General features: G+C 47.4%; 1 protein-coding gene and 1 long non-coding RNA gene across 2 annotated transcripts; both read left to right on the top strand.

The window, feature by feature from the left end:
- Nucleotides 1-3,470: 3,470 nt before the first annotated feature.
- On the top strand, nt 3,471-4,495 carry LOC112321304 (uncharacterized). Its single transcript, XR_011650728.1, has 2 exons — nt 3,471-3,859; nt 4,260-4,495. It is a non-coding gene; the product is annotated as an uncharacterized lncRNA (long non-coding RNA).
- Nucleotides 4,496-8,363: 3,868 nt separating this feature from the next.
- Nucleotides 8,364-9,076, top strand: LOC112321303 (defensin alpha 5-like). Its single transcript, XM_024578708.4, has 2 exons — nt 8,364-8,559; nt 8,964-9,076. The coding sequence occupies exons 1-2, from the start codon at nt 8,364-8,366 to the stop codon at nt 9,074-9,076; spliced, it is 309 nt and encodes a 102-aa protein (XP_024434476.1).
- Nucleotides 9,077-12,895: the final 3,819 nt, after the last annotated feature.

Genomic DNA, 12,895 nt, shown 5'->3' with positions numbered 1-12,895 from the left:
GCCAAAGACATCTGACAAGGCACTTCCTATTGCCCTCAGCTTTAGGAAGACAACAGGGTCCCAGCCCTGACCAGTGTGGCCTAGTGGGTTGGAGCGTTGTCCCACCAAGCGAAAGGCTGTTGGTTTGATTCTGGGTCAGGGCACGTGCCTGAGTTGCAGGTTTGGCCCTTGGTCGGGTGCGTGCAAGAGGCAACCGATCCATGTTTCTCTGTCACATTGATGTTTCTCTCCCTCTCTCTCTCCCTCCCTTCCCGAGATATATATACACACACACATATATATATATGTATGTATATATGTATATACATATGTATGTGTGTGTATATGTATATATTGGGGTCCTAGCATCCCTCTTTCTTGGGACTACCCCCAGCTAGTCAGAAGGTAGTCAGAAGGTAGAGTGCCAACCACTCTATGAAAGCAGCCACAATGCAAACTAGCCATGTCATACAAAAAGTAAGGCAAAAAAGAGGAAAAACGGAAAGGAAAGGAGAAGGGAAATGCCCAGACACATGGAGTTTATGGTGGAAGCGTGATCCTGCAGATGGAAGATAAGGCCTGAGGTACACAGAGGGAAACGCTTGTTCCAGGTCTTCCAGTTGACTCTTGCCCTGAGTCTCCTACTGGGCTTCATGGAAGACAGGGTCCCTGAGTGACACTGAGGCACCCAGTATCTGAAGTCTGAGCTGCAGGAGCAGGTAGATCTCACCTGAAGGCCCAGGGAAAGGTGGGGAGTGTCAGGGAATGTAGGGCAGAGGTAGCAGGAGGCAGCGTCAGCAGCATGGAGTTGCCCAGAGGAGGAAAGTGTCTTCTCACAGGTCCATCAGAGCAGAGAAAAGAAATGTTAACCGGCCACATCGGGCCACTCAGCATCCCTGAAGAGAGGCAGCCCCAGCCCGGCCCTTGGCCCCCAGGCTGCGGCAGGGCTGGAAGCCAGTCGGCTCTTCCTCTGAGTGGCCTAGAGATGAAGGCAGCCAGGGGGGCATGGGCGTTCGTGAGGGCCAGACTCCTGGGGGTCAGCCCATGGTGGACAGCAAGGGCCTGGGTGTCTTCTGAGATGGAGGAGACCCTAGCTTTGTGTGGGTGAGAGTTTGAGAGATGCAGATTTGGAGTTGATGAGCTTTGGGAGAAGGGGGTGCCCTCAGGTGGGATGTGTGTATGTGTGTGTGTGCCGTGTGTGTGCATCCCGTGTGTGTGTGTGTGTGTGTGTGTGTGTGTATAGGGGTGGGGTTTGATAGTTCAGGCCTGTGAGGATTCTGAGATCCAGCCGCTTCACTCAAATGCCTGCTCTTCACGATGACAGAGGCCCGCCAGTATGGCTCTCCCTGCTTCCCATCTGCCGGCCCATCATTACCAGCAATACTCCAGGCACCTCTCCGCATCATCTGTTCTCTGGAACAACCTGCAATAAGAACTGCTTGTCCAAAACCACATCTGTCGACACCCTAAGATACCCAGTGTTCTCTTTGGGCTGATTCCCTGGCACCACACTTTTCAGCATGGTCAAGTTCATTCCCATGTTAAATTCTTAAGTCCTAGCTCAGGGGAATCATGCCCCTCTCAGTGGAGTCCATGTTTCGGATGTCTGCGTTTTGTCTGTCCTGGTCGCCAAGAGAGCAGAGGCTGGACCAGACTCAGAGGGAAGGACAAGGAAAATGTTTCCTCGGGTTGTACTGTAAACACCAGCAGGTTTGATGTCAAGAAAATACCAGATAACACATGACTTGCTAGAGTAAAAAAAAAAGGGAAAAGACATTTTATTCTAAATTACCATTTACAAACACATTAGAAAATTACAATTGCCTTCCATAATGTCAGTAGAAATTTCTAGAAACAGGCTGAGCAATGAGCTGGTTGAGCAGGGCCAGGCTGGGAGCACACAAATGGGCTTCCCGGCATGTTCTGGTTCGCGGGCAAAGCCAAGCTGAGTCTGTCTCACCAGGGCCTGGCTGGTGATCTTTTAAACCATGCACTTCTCTCCAGATATTCCACTCCACTCACCCAACAAGGCCCAACAAGGGTGAAGAGAGGCTGAAGATAAAATTTTCTCCAATAAGTGGGGACTCTGGGTGATCAAGCACACGACAGAATCCATGGGGAAAGGCTAAACCTGGAACAAACCTTTCCTCAAATACCCCGCAATCATCATCTCTAGATGCCAAGAGAAGACACCAGACCTGAGAACTGGGAAGTGGTGGCAGGACTCCAGGAACAAAGCTCGGTGAGGGACCATGGGTAGGGCAGGTAGAGAAGGTATAAATCCCTGAGAGCTGACATCAGCAACGCAGCAAATTGAGCCCCGGGTCGCCCTGCTCCTTTGCCAATTCAAACAGGGATTATTGCAAACCTGCCTCTAGCACTTCCATTGCAGCAACCACTCTTCCCAGTGCTTGGGTCGTGGTCACGAGCCTGAAAATAATGAAGTAACCACAATACCACTGCCTGCGGCTTCACCACATGCCAGGCATCACTCTAAGCATGTGATGTGGTTCTGGTCCTTGTTTCCTCACAACACGACAATGAAGATGAAGAAAACGAGGGACAGAAAGGGGACTTCTGTCCCCAGTGAGAACGGACAGGATGGGAAGAAGCCAGTCAGGCTAATGGCCTTCCTACATTTTGGTGGCATTTCCTGTTTGTTATGATTCCTGACTTTGTCTTTCTCACTTAAGAATAAATTTCCTTCCTTCTCTTTTTCCTTCTACTGTGTCTGTTTTGTTTAGTGGTCTATGTATTCATCATCCACTGGTAAACACACCTATTAAGCACATACTTAAACAAGTATTTCTTTATTAATACGAAGAGTTAGTATTTGTTCATGATCCCTCTTTCTTTCTTGATCACTTCCCATGTTTTGTTGAATTCATTGGGAATTTTGATTCCAAATCGCAACTCATGTATTTTTTACTTTACTTTGTTCAGTAATCTTTTCTTAAAAACAGCCTTAAGATGTATAGCCTTATGAAAAATTAATGAAAATAATATAAATGTTTCCCTAACTTCCTTCCCAACTGTCTTTTTGATCTCATGTCTTCTTATTTGGATCATTTTTTTATTTTGTTGGCATGAAGGTGTGAGCAATATTTTTCAAAAGGGATTCATGCAGATCAAATTTTCTGAGCTCATGAACATCTGAAAGCAGACCATTTGTCCCTAAAAATGTGAATTATAGAAAACAGCTCAGCATTCAAACGATTTCCTTCCAAAGTGTCAGTCATGCCATCCAGTAATCGGAGCCGGGTGACACGTGTCATGGCCATATGACTGCAGCCCTGTTCGCCCTAGTTTCACAAGTTCACAGCCATGTCTGATGTCTTTGATGCACTCTGGCACCTGCACACACACTTTCACAGGTAAACATCCAGGCAGACGAGAGACAGGGAAAGTCGCCATTTGCCGAATATGCCTCCGTCATCACTGATGAAAACCAGCATGAGCACCATACAAACAGAGGCGAGATGTGGGAGAGAACAGCCAGGTCAGAACATCAAAGAAGCTCTGAGCCACAGGTGGAAGTGGGACAGGCCATCTGCCAGCACCTGTTCACACACTGAGTGCACGCCTTCTTTTCTCCAACTCGTCCATAAATACAGGCTGCCTGAGCCCTCCTCAGGACTCCATTCTGCCCTGCCACATGACCCGGACTTCCAGGGACCCTTAGCCATGAGGACCCTCACTCTCCTTGCTGCCCTTCTCCTCTTGGCCTTCCAGGCCCAGGCTCAGACCCTGCAAGAGACAGCTGACCAGGTTCCCACCCAGGACCAGCCTGGGGCCGAGGACCAGGACCTGTTTGGGGATGAGGAGCAGGATGTAGCTGTCTCCTTCCCAGAAAGGGAACTCCTCACTCGACAACTTACAGGTGAGACACCGCCCACGTGCCATTGTGGTCTGCACCCATTACAGCGCCTTGTTAGAGGCCACGTAGACTCTGGGCTCAAAATTGGGTGTGTGCATGAGGTAGGGTGAGCAGCAGGAACCCGGAGTTAAAAAGGAGAGTCGTAGAGCATGGGGAAGGAAACAACCAAGGATGTGATAGTCAAGAATCAGAGAAATAGTGTGATCCTGCATGAGCACAGAGAGCCATTAAGATTTCTTGGGATTTATGACAAACATTGAATGCTTTCACCTGAACCAGGCAGGTACTGTCCACATTGAGTAGACTCATTGCCTCTCAGAAGATCTCCATGAGGTCAGGTGAGCCTCTCCTCCCTGGCCCCTCCGCCCCTGAGCCTGACCCTTCCCTTCCCTTCCCTCTGCAGGATTTCAGGAGTTAGCCACATGCAAGTGCCGAAAGAGGCTTGCCTGTAAGTCCTTTGAGCGTTACATTGGGAGATGTGGGAAACTGCACCTATTCAGGCTCTGCTGTCGCTGAGCTTTGTGGACCGAGACCCAGAGTATGGCAAGATTCCACTGAAGACCTGGACAAGCGTTTAGTCTTTCTACCTGTGCCTTTTCTTCTTTTTCTGTCCATAATAAACTTCAAGCATTAAACTTATTGTTCGGATTTTTTTTTTCGCCATTCCGTAAGGCTTATTTGCGTGGTTCACTTGTATAGAGAATTCTGTCCTGAACAGTCTACACTAAACTGACTGGCCTTTGCGTCCCACAATTTGAGCATCACACAGAAACAACAAACAAGAGAAAATGATTATTAATTAATACAGTTTTAACCTACAAAATTTAACTCATTCATAATAAAACAAAGAGGGAAGTTTCTATGGAGTGTCCAAAATGTTTTGTGGATTCCAGGAAAGGAGGGTCTAATGGACCATGGTACTTGTTCCTTGATTTTAAGACATGGGTGGGCATCCATATGTATTGATAGTTTCTCATGATAAGCAGGGGTTTCAGTTACATATATATTTCTCCTAGCTGGATCAACAAGATAGGGGGAACTGATGCTTCACTGTGCCACCAACAGAAAAAAGGAAGAACTACAAGGTCTGCCAAGGTTCCCCGGCATGTAATATGAAAAATAGAGACATTTATTGAAGAAGACAAGAGATACAAGAAGCATTGTACATAGGACAGTGATACCTCAGTCCCCTCCAAAGGAGGCACCTTGGGACCTCACACAGTTCTCCCAATTGAGATCAGCTGCCCTGTTCTATTTTCCTGAATCTCATCAAAAGTCTGAAATCTCATCTCTTTCAAAGGTGATTTTAGTGTTGGGAAAGCCAGAAGTCACAGGGCACCAAATCTGGGCTGTAGGGGGGCTGAGTCACCTGGGTGATTTGATGTTTCATCAAAAAACTCTGCACAACAAGTGATGCATGAGCAGGCACGTTGTCATGGTGAAGTTGCCAGTCACCAGTGGCCCACAGCTGTGGCCTTCTGAATCATGAAAATAGTTTCAACAGAGGAGTGTTCAAGCTTAACGTAAAATTGGATGCAGATTCATTGCTCTACTCGCTCAGTCCTTTTGAATGTGATGGCCACACACTACACATGCTCACTCAATGGCCTCTACTGCCCACACTGACTAGTACAATGAAGTCATCATTGCTCATGCATGCACATTCCAGTCCACTCTGCTGGGCTGCTAGGTTACATCAATGTCATACAAACCATTCTCCTTATATTAACAATGGCTGAACTTTTTCCAGACACACATTGTACACCAAAAACAAAATACACTGACCAGTGTCTGTGGCCTCAAATAACTACCAGACAAAAGGAGTTTCCAGAAGCTGGTCAGTACAGGTGGTCATGCCCACTGACCAGTGAAATAAATGGCCCCCTCTGGACCCCAAAAGGCAGACTACTCCAATGTCCAATGAAATATTTTGGTCTCAACTTTCTCTCTTTAAAGAGACTGAGTCTACTAGTTATAATAAACAGGTACTAATTTAAATAGAATTCTAGGAAGAAATGATATGTTTTTAATAATGCCAGTAACAGGCCTTTCACTCCTGAGTGGAAGGGAGTGTGCTGTGAATCAAATGAGATTTATAGGAACCTGATGTCCAGAGGACAAGCGTCCCTCCATGCTCCTTCCCAGCCTCACGGTGGCCACAGACAGCCTTACGCCCGCAACCTTGGGTCCTGCCCTGCAATGATGTTGTACTGAGAGTGCCTTAGATGTGACCTTTGTCCTGTGGCCACTTCTATTTTGAGAATTTTTCCCTGAAATACAAAGAATGACCAACAGTTTTATTTAAAGCTTTACTATCAACCTCTCTGAGACTCTCAGCTGTATCACCAAGATACATGAGCACTAACCTTCCCAAACTTTAGTGGGAAAGAACATACAACTCAGAAATTACCCCGCAAAATTTTACACTACATAAAAATCCAAAGTATCTGTGTAAACAAGAAAAAGAACCGAAACAGAAATGACAAATTGTGGAAATGATTTGTAGTACTTGGACAAGAGGCTGATTTCCTGGGTTTAAAATGTTTACAGGAACAATTACAAAGGACACATGGACAATAACAAGGGGGGGGTTTGTAACAGAGGAGGGGGATAGGGAGGACTTGAGTGTTGGGCTGGGGTGGGGGAAAAAGGCAGACAACTACTCAAACAACAGCAAAAAAGTGTTATAAAGATTTAAATTCAGAGAGTCATGTAAAAAATAATAAAATTAAATTAAACCTTACTAATCAATAGAAAAAAATCAGCCAACACTTTAATTTCCCACAGGGGTGCTAAAACAGACAGGACACTCAGAGAGGGTGCACATGAGTGCATGTTAGCAATGAACACACGTTGCCCCTGACACTTGAGATCAATGGAGCCCAGACTCCACCGCGGCTGGATTTCTAACCTGTCAGGTTGGGAAAGACCCAAACCATCAAAGTCTAGGTCTCAGACTGCTTCCAGCCACCATCAGGACCCAGGGCCACCAGTGGCTGTAGAAAGTCAGGAGCACGGGAAACCCAGAAGCTGGGTAACATGGCTCAGCCTTGACCTCAAGGGCAGAACGAGTCATGGACCTTCCAGCTCCACCATCTACATCAAGTCACTCTCCTCTTCACAGTCAGAATACAATGGACCACGTTGCCAACCGCTCCAAACCTCCAAGTACAAATGGAGAGGAAATATATAACAGAATAGCATAGCACAAATGCGAGCAACAGTAAATCATTTTATTATTTAAAAATGCTGCCCTTCCCAGGGCTTCCATTTCATTAGAACTCTGCTTATTGGCCACACTCAGCTGCAAGAAAGTCTGAGGCATCAAGTCTTATTTCAAGAAAGCACACTGCTGCCCACACCCCAGGCAGGAAGGAAGGATGAAGGAAGCTGGGGACAATCACAGGGCCGTTTAGCACCTTCCACTGTCCATTGGACACACTTGAGCTCATGTATTCTGGTGAGTGATGTGGGAATGACCTCTACAGGGAATAATACATTAATGCCTTTTACATGTATGAGATGTTTTCTTCATCACCACAATCCACATCTAGAAATTTATGTAAAAGACAGTCACAAATATGCAAGATGCTGCAGGTAAAAAGATACACATCGCTATTATGCTTCTAACAGTAAAACTTCATAAAGAAAGAAATTGTAAAAATTTAGTGATGCTTTATCAATAGGAAAAAATTAAATGATGGCATACAAGATACTGAGATGTAAAACACTGTAACCACAGCGGAGCCGTCCAGTACGTGCGTGTGACAGTGTTCTAGTGAGAGCCCGGGCTGAGTGAGGAGACACAGCACACAGGGACTTCATTGTGTTTCCTGTTTCCCCACAAGGACACAAGGACTGCTGAGCGGGGTACGCGATGTGCACACGTCCCACTGACGTCCTGAAACAAGTCTGTCCTTCGCTTTGCTCTGACCAGCTCCTTCCCTCTGTCCCACCTCACCTGAACCCAAGTCACCATCCCCTCCCCTGAAGAAGCCACCACTCAGGACCTGAAAGGCTCCCTCACAGGGCAGTGATACCCCTGAACCTACAGGGGTAGTCCCCCACTCCATGGGATAGTCTGAGCCCAGGGTCAGGCCTCAGATGAGCAGGGCCCAGCAGCAGGAAGAAGGGGCCTTTGTCCCCTGACGCACTCACCGAGAACAAGGCTCCTTGTCCTCTTTGACCATCAGAAGGTAAACACCCAGGCAGATGGGAAACAGACACCACACCAGGGCCCTTATCACCTCTACCAACTTGAAACAAGTGTGGACACTAGGCACACACAAAGTGTGCTCTGATGAAGGGGCAGGAGCAAGAGCATCAAAGGGGCTTTGAGGGCCATGGCGGCCTTGGCCACAGGCCAGCCAAAGGCACAGCCTCTCCCTCACTGCCTGGGAGTCTCTGAGCCTCCCTCCAACCCACCTATAAGTACAGGCTGCCTGGGCCCTCCCCACCACTCCATTCTTTCCTCCCACCAGACCCAGACCTCCAGTGACCCTCAGCCATGAGGACCTTCGCTCTCCTTGCTGCCCTTCTCCTCCTGGCCTTCCAGGCCAAGGCTCAGACCCTGCAAGAGACAGCTGACCAGGTTCTCACCCAGGACCAACCTGGGGTCGAGGACCAGGACCAGCCTGGGGATAAGGACCAGGACGTGGCCATCTCCTTCACAAGAGAGGGACGCTTCGCTCCAGGGGCTGCAGGTGAGACACCTGCCTACATGCAATTGGGGCAGCAGCACATTACAGGGGCTTGTTGGTGGGGAATAGGGACAGAGGCACAGAATGGACTACTTGGATGAAGTGGGGGGGGGTAATAAGTACCCCAAGTTCAGGAGAAGCTTGAGGCACAAGACACAGGATAGAAACAGGGTGGTCATAGACCAGGATCACAGAAAAATCGCGATCCTGCCTGACCACACACAGTCAGTGAGATTTCCTGGGATTTATGACAGACTTGTGAATCCCTTCACCCTTCACAGGCAGGTACTGTCTACAGCAAGTAGACCTGTCACCTCTCAAAAGGTCTCCATCAAGCTGGCTGAGCCTCTGCCCCCTGTGTCCTTCCCCCATGGGCCTGACCCTTCCCCTTCCTCTTCCCTCCACAGGCCCTCGGAAGACAATATACTGCTCCTGTCGCCTTGGGGGCTGCCAGTTCCCTGACCGTCCCTCTGGAACCTGTCAGATCTCTGGCATCCTATACACACTCTGCTGTCACTGAGCTTCGTGGACCAAGACCCAGAGTATGGCAAGATTCCACTGAAGACCTGGACAAGCATTTAGTCTTTCTACCTGTGCCTTTTCTTCTTTCTCTCTCCATAATAAACTTCAAGCATTAAACTCAGTCTTTGGCCTTTTCCTTTCGTTCCATAAGACTAACCGCGTGGTTCACTTGGACAGAGAATTCTGTCCTCAGTGGTCAACATGAAGGTGACCGGTCTTTGCATCTCAGGGATGCAACAACCAGGCATCTCACAGCAACAACAAACCAGCAATGAGGAACATCATTCTTAAGACAATTTTAACGGGCAAAGCTCAACCCATTCTTAGTGAAACTCAAAAGAGGGAAGTTTCCTTGGAGAGTCCAACACGTTTCATTGAAAGTTGGGAAGGTGCATCCAATGAGCTATGGTCTTGCACTTTGATTCTAGGTTATGCATGGGCATTGATATTCGGGATATTTTCTCATGTTATGTAAGTATTACAGCTACCTGTATATTTTCCCTAGCTACATCAAGAAGTTACTCTTTTTATTAACGGTGCTGAAGCAATTAGACAGATATGTGCAAGAGAATGAAACCAGACCAGCTTCTTAATGCTACACACAAGAAAAAGCTCAAAATGGATTAAAGACTTACATGTTAGACCCAAAACCTGACATTCCTACAAGAAAACATAGGCAGTAGAATCTCAGACATTGCTCATAGTAATATTTTTTCTAGTATATCTCCCCAGGCAAGGGAAACAAAAGGAAAAAATAACCAAAAAATTTTAATATTTTGTTAAAAACAACAAAAATATCCAACTAGAAATGTTTTGCACAGTAAAGAAAACCATCTACAAAATACAAAGATGACCCACTGAACAGGAACATTATTTCCTGATAAGTCCTGCTAAGAGTTTGATATCCAAAGTAAATAAAGAATTTATAAAGCTCAACAGCAAAAACACAACCAATTAACAAAGAAACCAATGGAAAATGGGCAAAGGACCTGAGTAGACACTTCTCCAAACAGGACATACAGATGGCCAACAGACACTTGCAAAGATGCTCAACATCACTAATCTTCAGAGAGATGCATATTAAAACTACAATCAAGTTCATGGGTTGGTCATACATGTAAGTTCTGTGGCTTCGACTTTTCCTATACTATTCTTAACCTCCCCTGTCTATTTTCTACCTACCATTTACGCTTCTTATTCCCTGTACCTTTCCCCAGTTCTCCCCTCTCCACCTCCCTGCTAACACCCCTCCATGTGATCTCCATTTCTGTGATTCTGTTCCCGTTCTAGTTGGTTGCTTAGTCTGTTTTAGTTCTTGATTTTTAGGTTTGGTTGTTGAAAGTTGTGAGTTGGTGTCATTTTACTGTTCATATTTTTGATCATCATTTTTGAACTAAGGGTGTGGATTGCTGGTGGGAGGGGGGATGCAGGGTAGAGGGTCGTAAGGGGTGGTGGGGAGGCAGGCAATGGGGCAACTGTAATAGCTCCGGCTGAGTGAAGAAACATAGGACACCGGAATCTGGTGGTTCCTGCCAAATAGATGGGGGACAGGGACAGGGACAGGAGGGAGACTGGTATTTCTACTCTTCTCTCCTCTACATTTTGAATTCTGTGCTACGGGCATGAGTCATTTCCATTTTTAAAAATGAACACTTTCAGAAGGGAGCTGCAGGATTGTGGTTGTGTTGGCTGTTTCCCCACAAGGACACAAGGACTGCTGAGCGGGGTACGCGATGTGCACACGTCCCACTGACAACCTGAAACAAGTCTGTCCTTCACTTTGCTCTGACCAGCTCCTTCCCTCTGTCCCACCTCACCTGAGCCAAAGTCACCATCCCCTCCCCTGAAGAAGCCACCACTCAGGACCTGAAAGCTCCCTCACAGGGCAGTGATACCCCTGAACATGCAGGGGTGGTCCCCCCACTCCATGGGATGATCTGAGCCCAGGGTCAGGCCTCAGATGAGCAGGGCCCAGCAGCAGGAAGAAGGGGCCTTTGTCCCCTACTCACTCACCGAGAACAAGGCTCCTTGTCCTCTGACCATCAGAAGGTAAACACCCAGGCAGATGGGAACAGATGTCACACCAGGGCCCTTATCACCACTATCAACTTGAAACAAGTGTGGACACTAGGCACACACAAGTGTGCTCTGATGAAGGTCAGGAGCAGGAGCATCAAAGGGGCTTTGAGGGCCATGGCGGCCTTCGCCACAGGCCAGCCAAAGGCACACCCTCTCCCTCTTACTGCCTGGGAGTCTCTGAGCCTCCCTCTAACCCACCTATAAGTACAGCCTGCCTGGGCCCTCCCCACCACTCCATTCTTTCCTCCCACCAGACCCGGACCTCCAGTGACCCTCAGCCATGAGGACCCTTGCTCTCCTTGCTGCCCTTCTCCTCCTGGCCTTCCAGGCCAGGGCTCAGACCCTGCAAGAGACAGCTGACCAGGTTCCCACCCAGGACCAACCTGGGGTCGAGGACCAGGACCAGTCTGGCAATGAGGACCAGGATGTGGCCGTCTCCTTCACAGAAGAGGAACGCATCACTAAGGGGGCTGCAGGTGAGACACCCACCCATGTGTTATTGGGGTATCTGGCCCATTGGAGAGGCTTGTTGGAGGAGACATGGATTCTGGGTTCAAAATAGACTGTGTGATGAATTGGAGTGAGTAGTAAGTACTCCGTGTTCTGGAGGAGCTTGTTGGGAAAGGCAGAAGGTACAAGAATGTACATGATACCCTAGGGTCAGAGAAAGTCATTATTCTGCATGACCACACGAAGCCAGTAGGAAGTCCTTGTGATTCATGACAGACACTGAATCTATTCACCCGAACAGGCAGGTACCGTGTACAGTGAGTAGGTTCATCGCCTCCCAGAAGATCTCCGAGAGGCCAGCTAAGCCTCCCCTCCCTGTTCCCTTCCACCTTGAACCTGACCCTTCTCTTCCCTTTCCAGGACTTCCGGCACTAAAAATCTGCAGATGCCAACGGGGGCTCTCCTGCAAGCCTACAGAGCGTCCCTCTGGAAAGTGTTCAATCCCTCAGCGTAGATATATCCGATGCTGTCGCTGAGCTTTTTGGAGTGGGACCCAAAATACTGCATTGTTCACTGAAGACCTTTAGTCTTTGTACCTGTACCTTTTCTTTCTCCTAGCTCCAAAATAAACCTCAAGCATTAAACTGTTTGGGGTTGTTATTTTTTTTTCCATGAGGGTTGTGTGGTTCACTTGTAAAGAGAATTCTGTCCTGAATGGTCTACACAAAGGTGACCGGCCTTTGTGTCTCAGGGATGCAACACGTGAGCATCTCACAGCAACAACAAACCAGCAAAAATGAACATCATTCTTTCTTAGGACAATTTTAACCTGCAAAGTTACATCCATTCATAATGAAACTCAAAAAAGAAAGGTTTCAATGAAGTGTCCAAAATGAATTGTTGATGCCCTGAAAGGGGGATCCGGTGGCCAATGTCATTTGTTCTTTGATTCGAAGATAAAGTGTGGGCATTGATACAAATGGATATTTTCTCATGACAAGCAGGCCTTAGAGTTACCTAGTTGCATTAACAAGATAAAGTGAACTAATGCTTTAGTATGCCCACCAACAAGGAAAACATAAGAACTACCCCCAAAACAGAATATTCTGTCCGGCACCAGTGGTCTCAAAAAATGACCAGAGAAAGGGGAGTCCAGAAGCTGTTCCATATAGATGGTCATACAAAATGACCAGTGAAAATTGAGTCCCTGATTGTCCTTAAAAGATTAATGCAATGTCAAATAAAAAAGAAGTTGTTCTCAACTCTCTCTCTCTCTCTCCTTCTCAAG

The sequence above is a fragment of the Desmodus rotundus genome, chromosome 13 (genome assembly GCF_022682495.2).
Source record: "Desmodus rotundus isolate HL8 chromosome 13, HLdesRot8A.1, whole genome shotgun sequence".
Lineage (NCBI taxonomy): Eukaryota > Metazoa > Chordata > Mammalia > Chiroptera > Phyllostomidae > Desmodus > Desmodus rotundus.
The sequence above is the reverse complement of the archived record's forward strand: the minus strand, read 5'-3'. Positions and strand labels throughout refer to the sequence as shown.

What these genes read in the sequence shown, in the direction of transcription:
- LOC112321303 (XM_024578708.4), top strand. Translation starts at nt 8,364, where the DNA reads ATGAGGACCTTCGCTCTCCTTGCTGCCCTTCTCCTCCTGGCCTTCCAG. An exon ending in CTTCGCTCCAGGGGCTGCAG is followed by an intron (nt 8,560 to 8,963) that starts GTGAGACACCTG and finishes TTCCCTCCACAG; the next exon opens with GCCCTCGGAAGACAATATAC.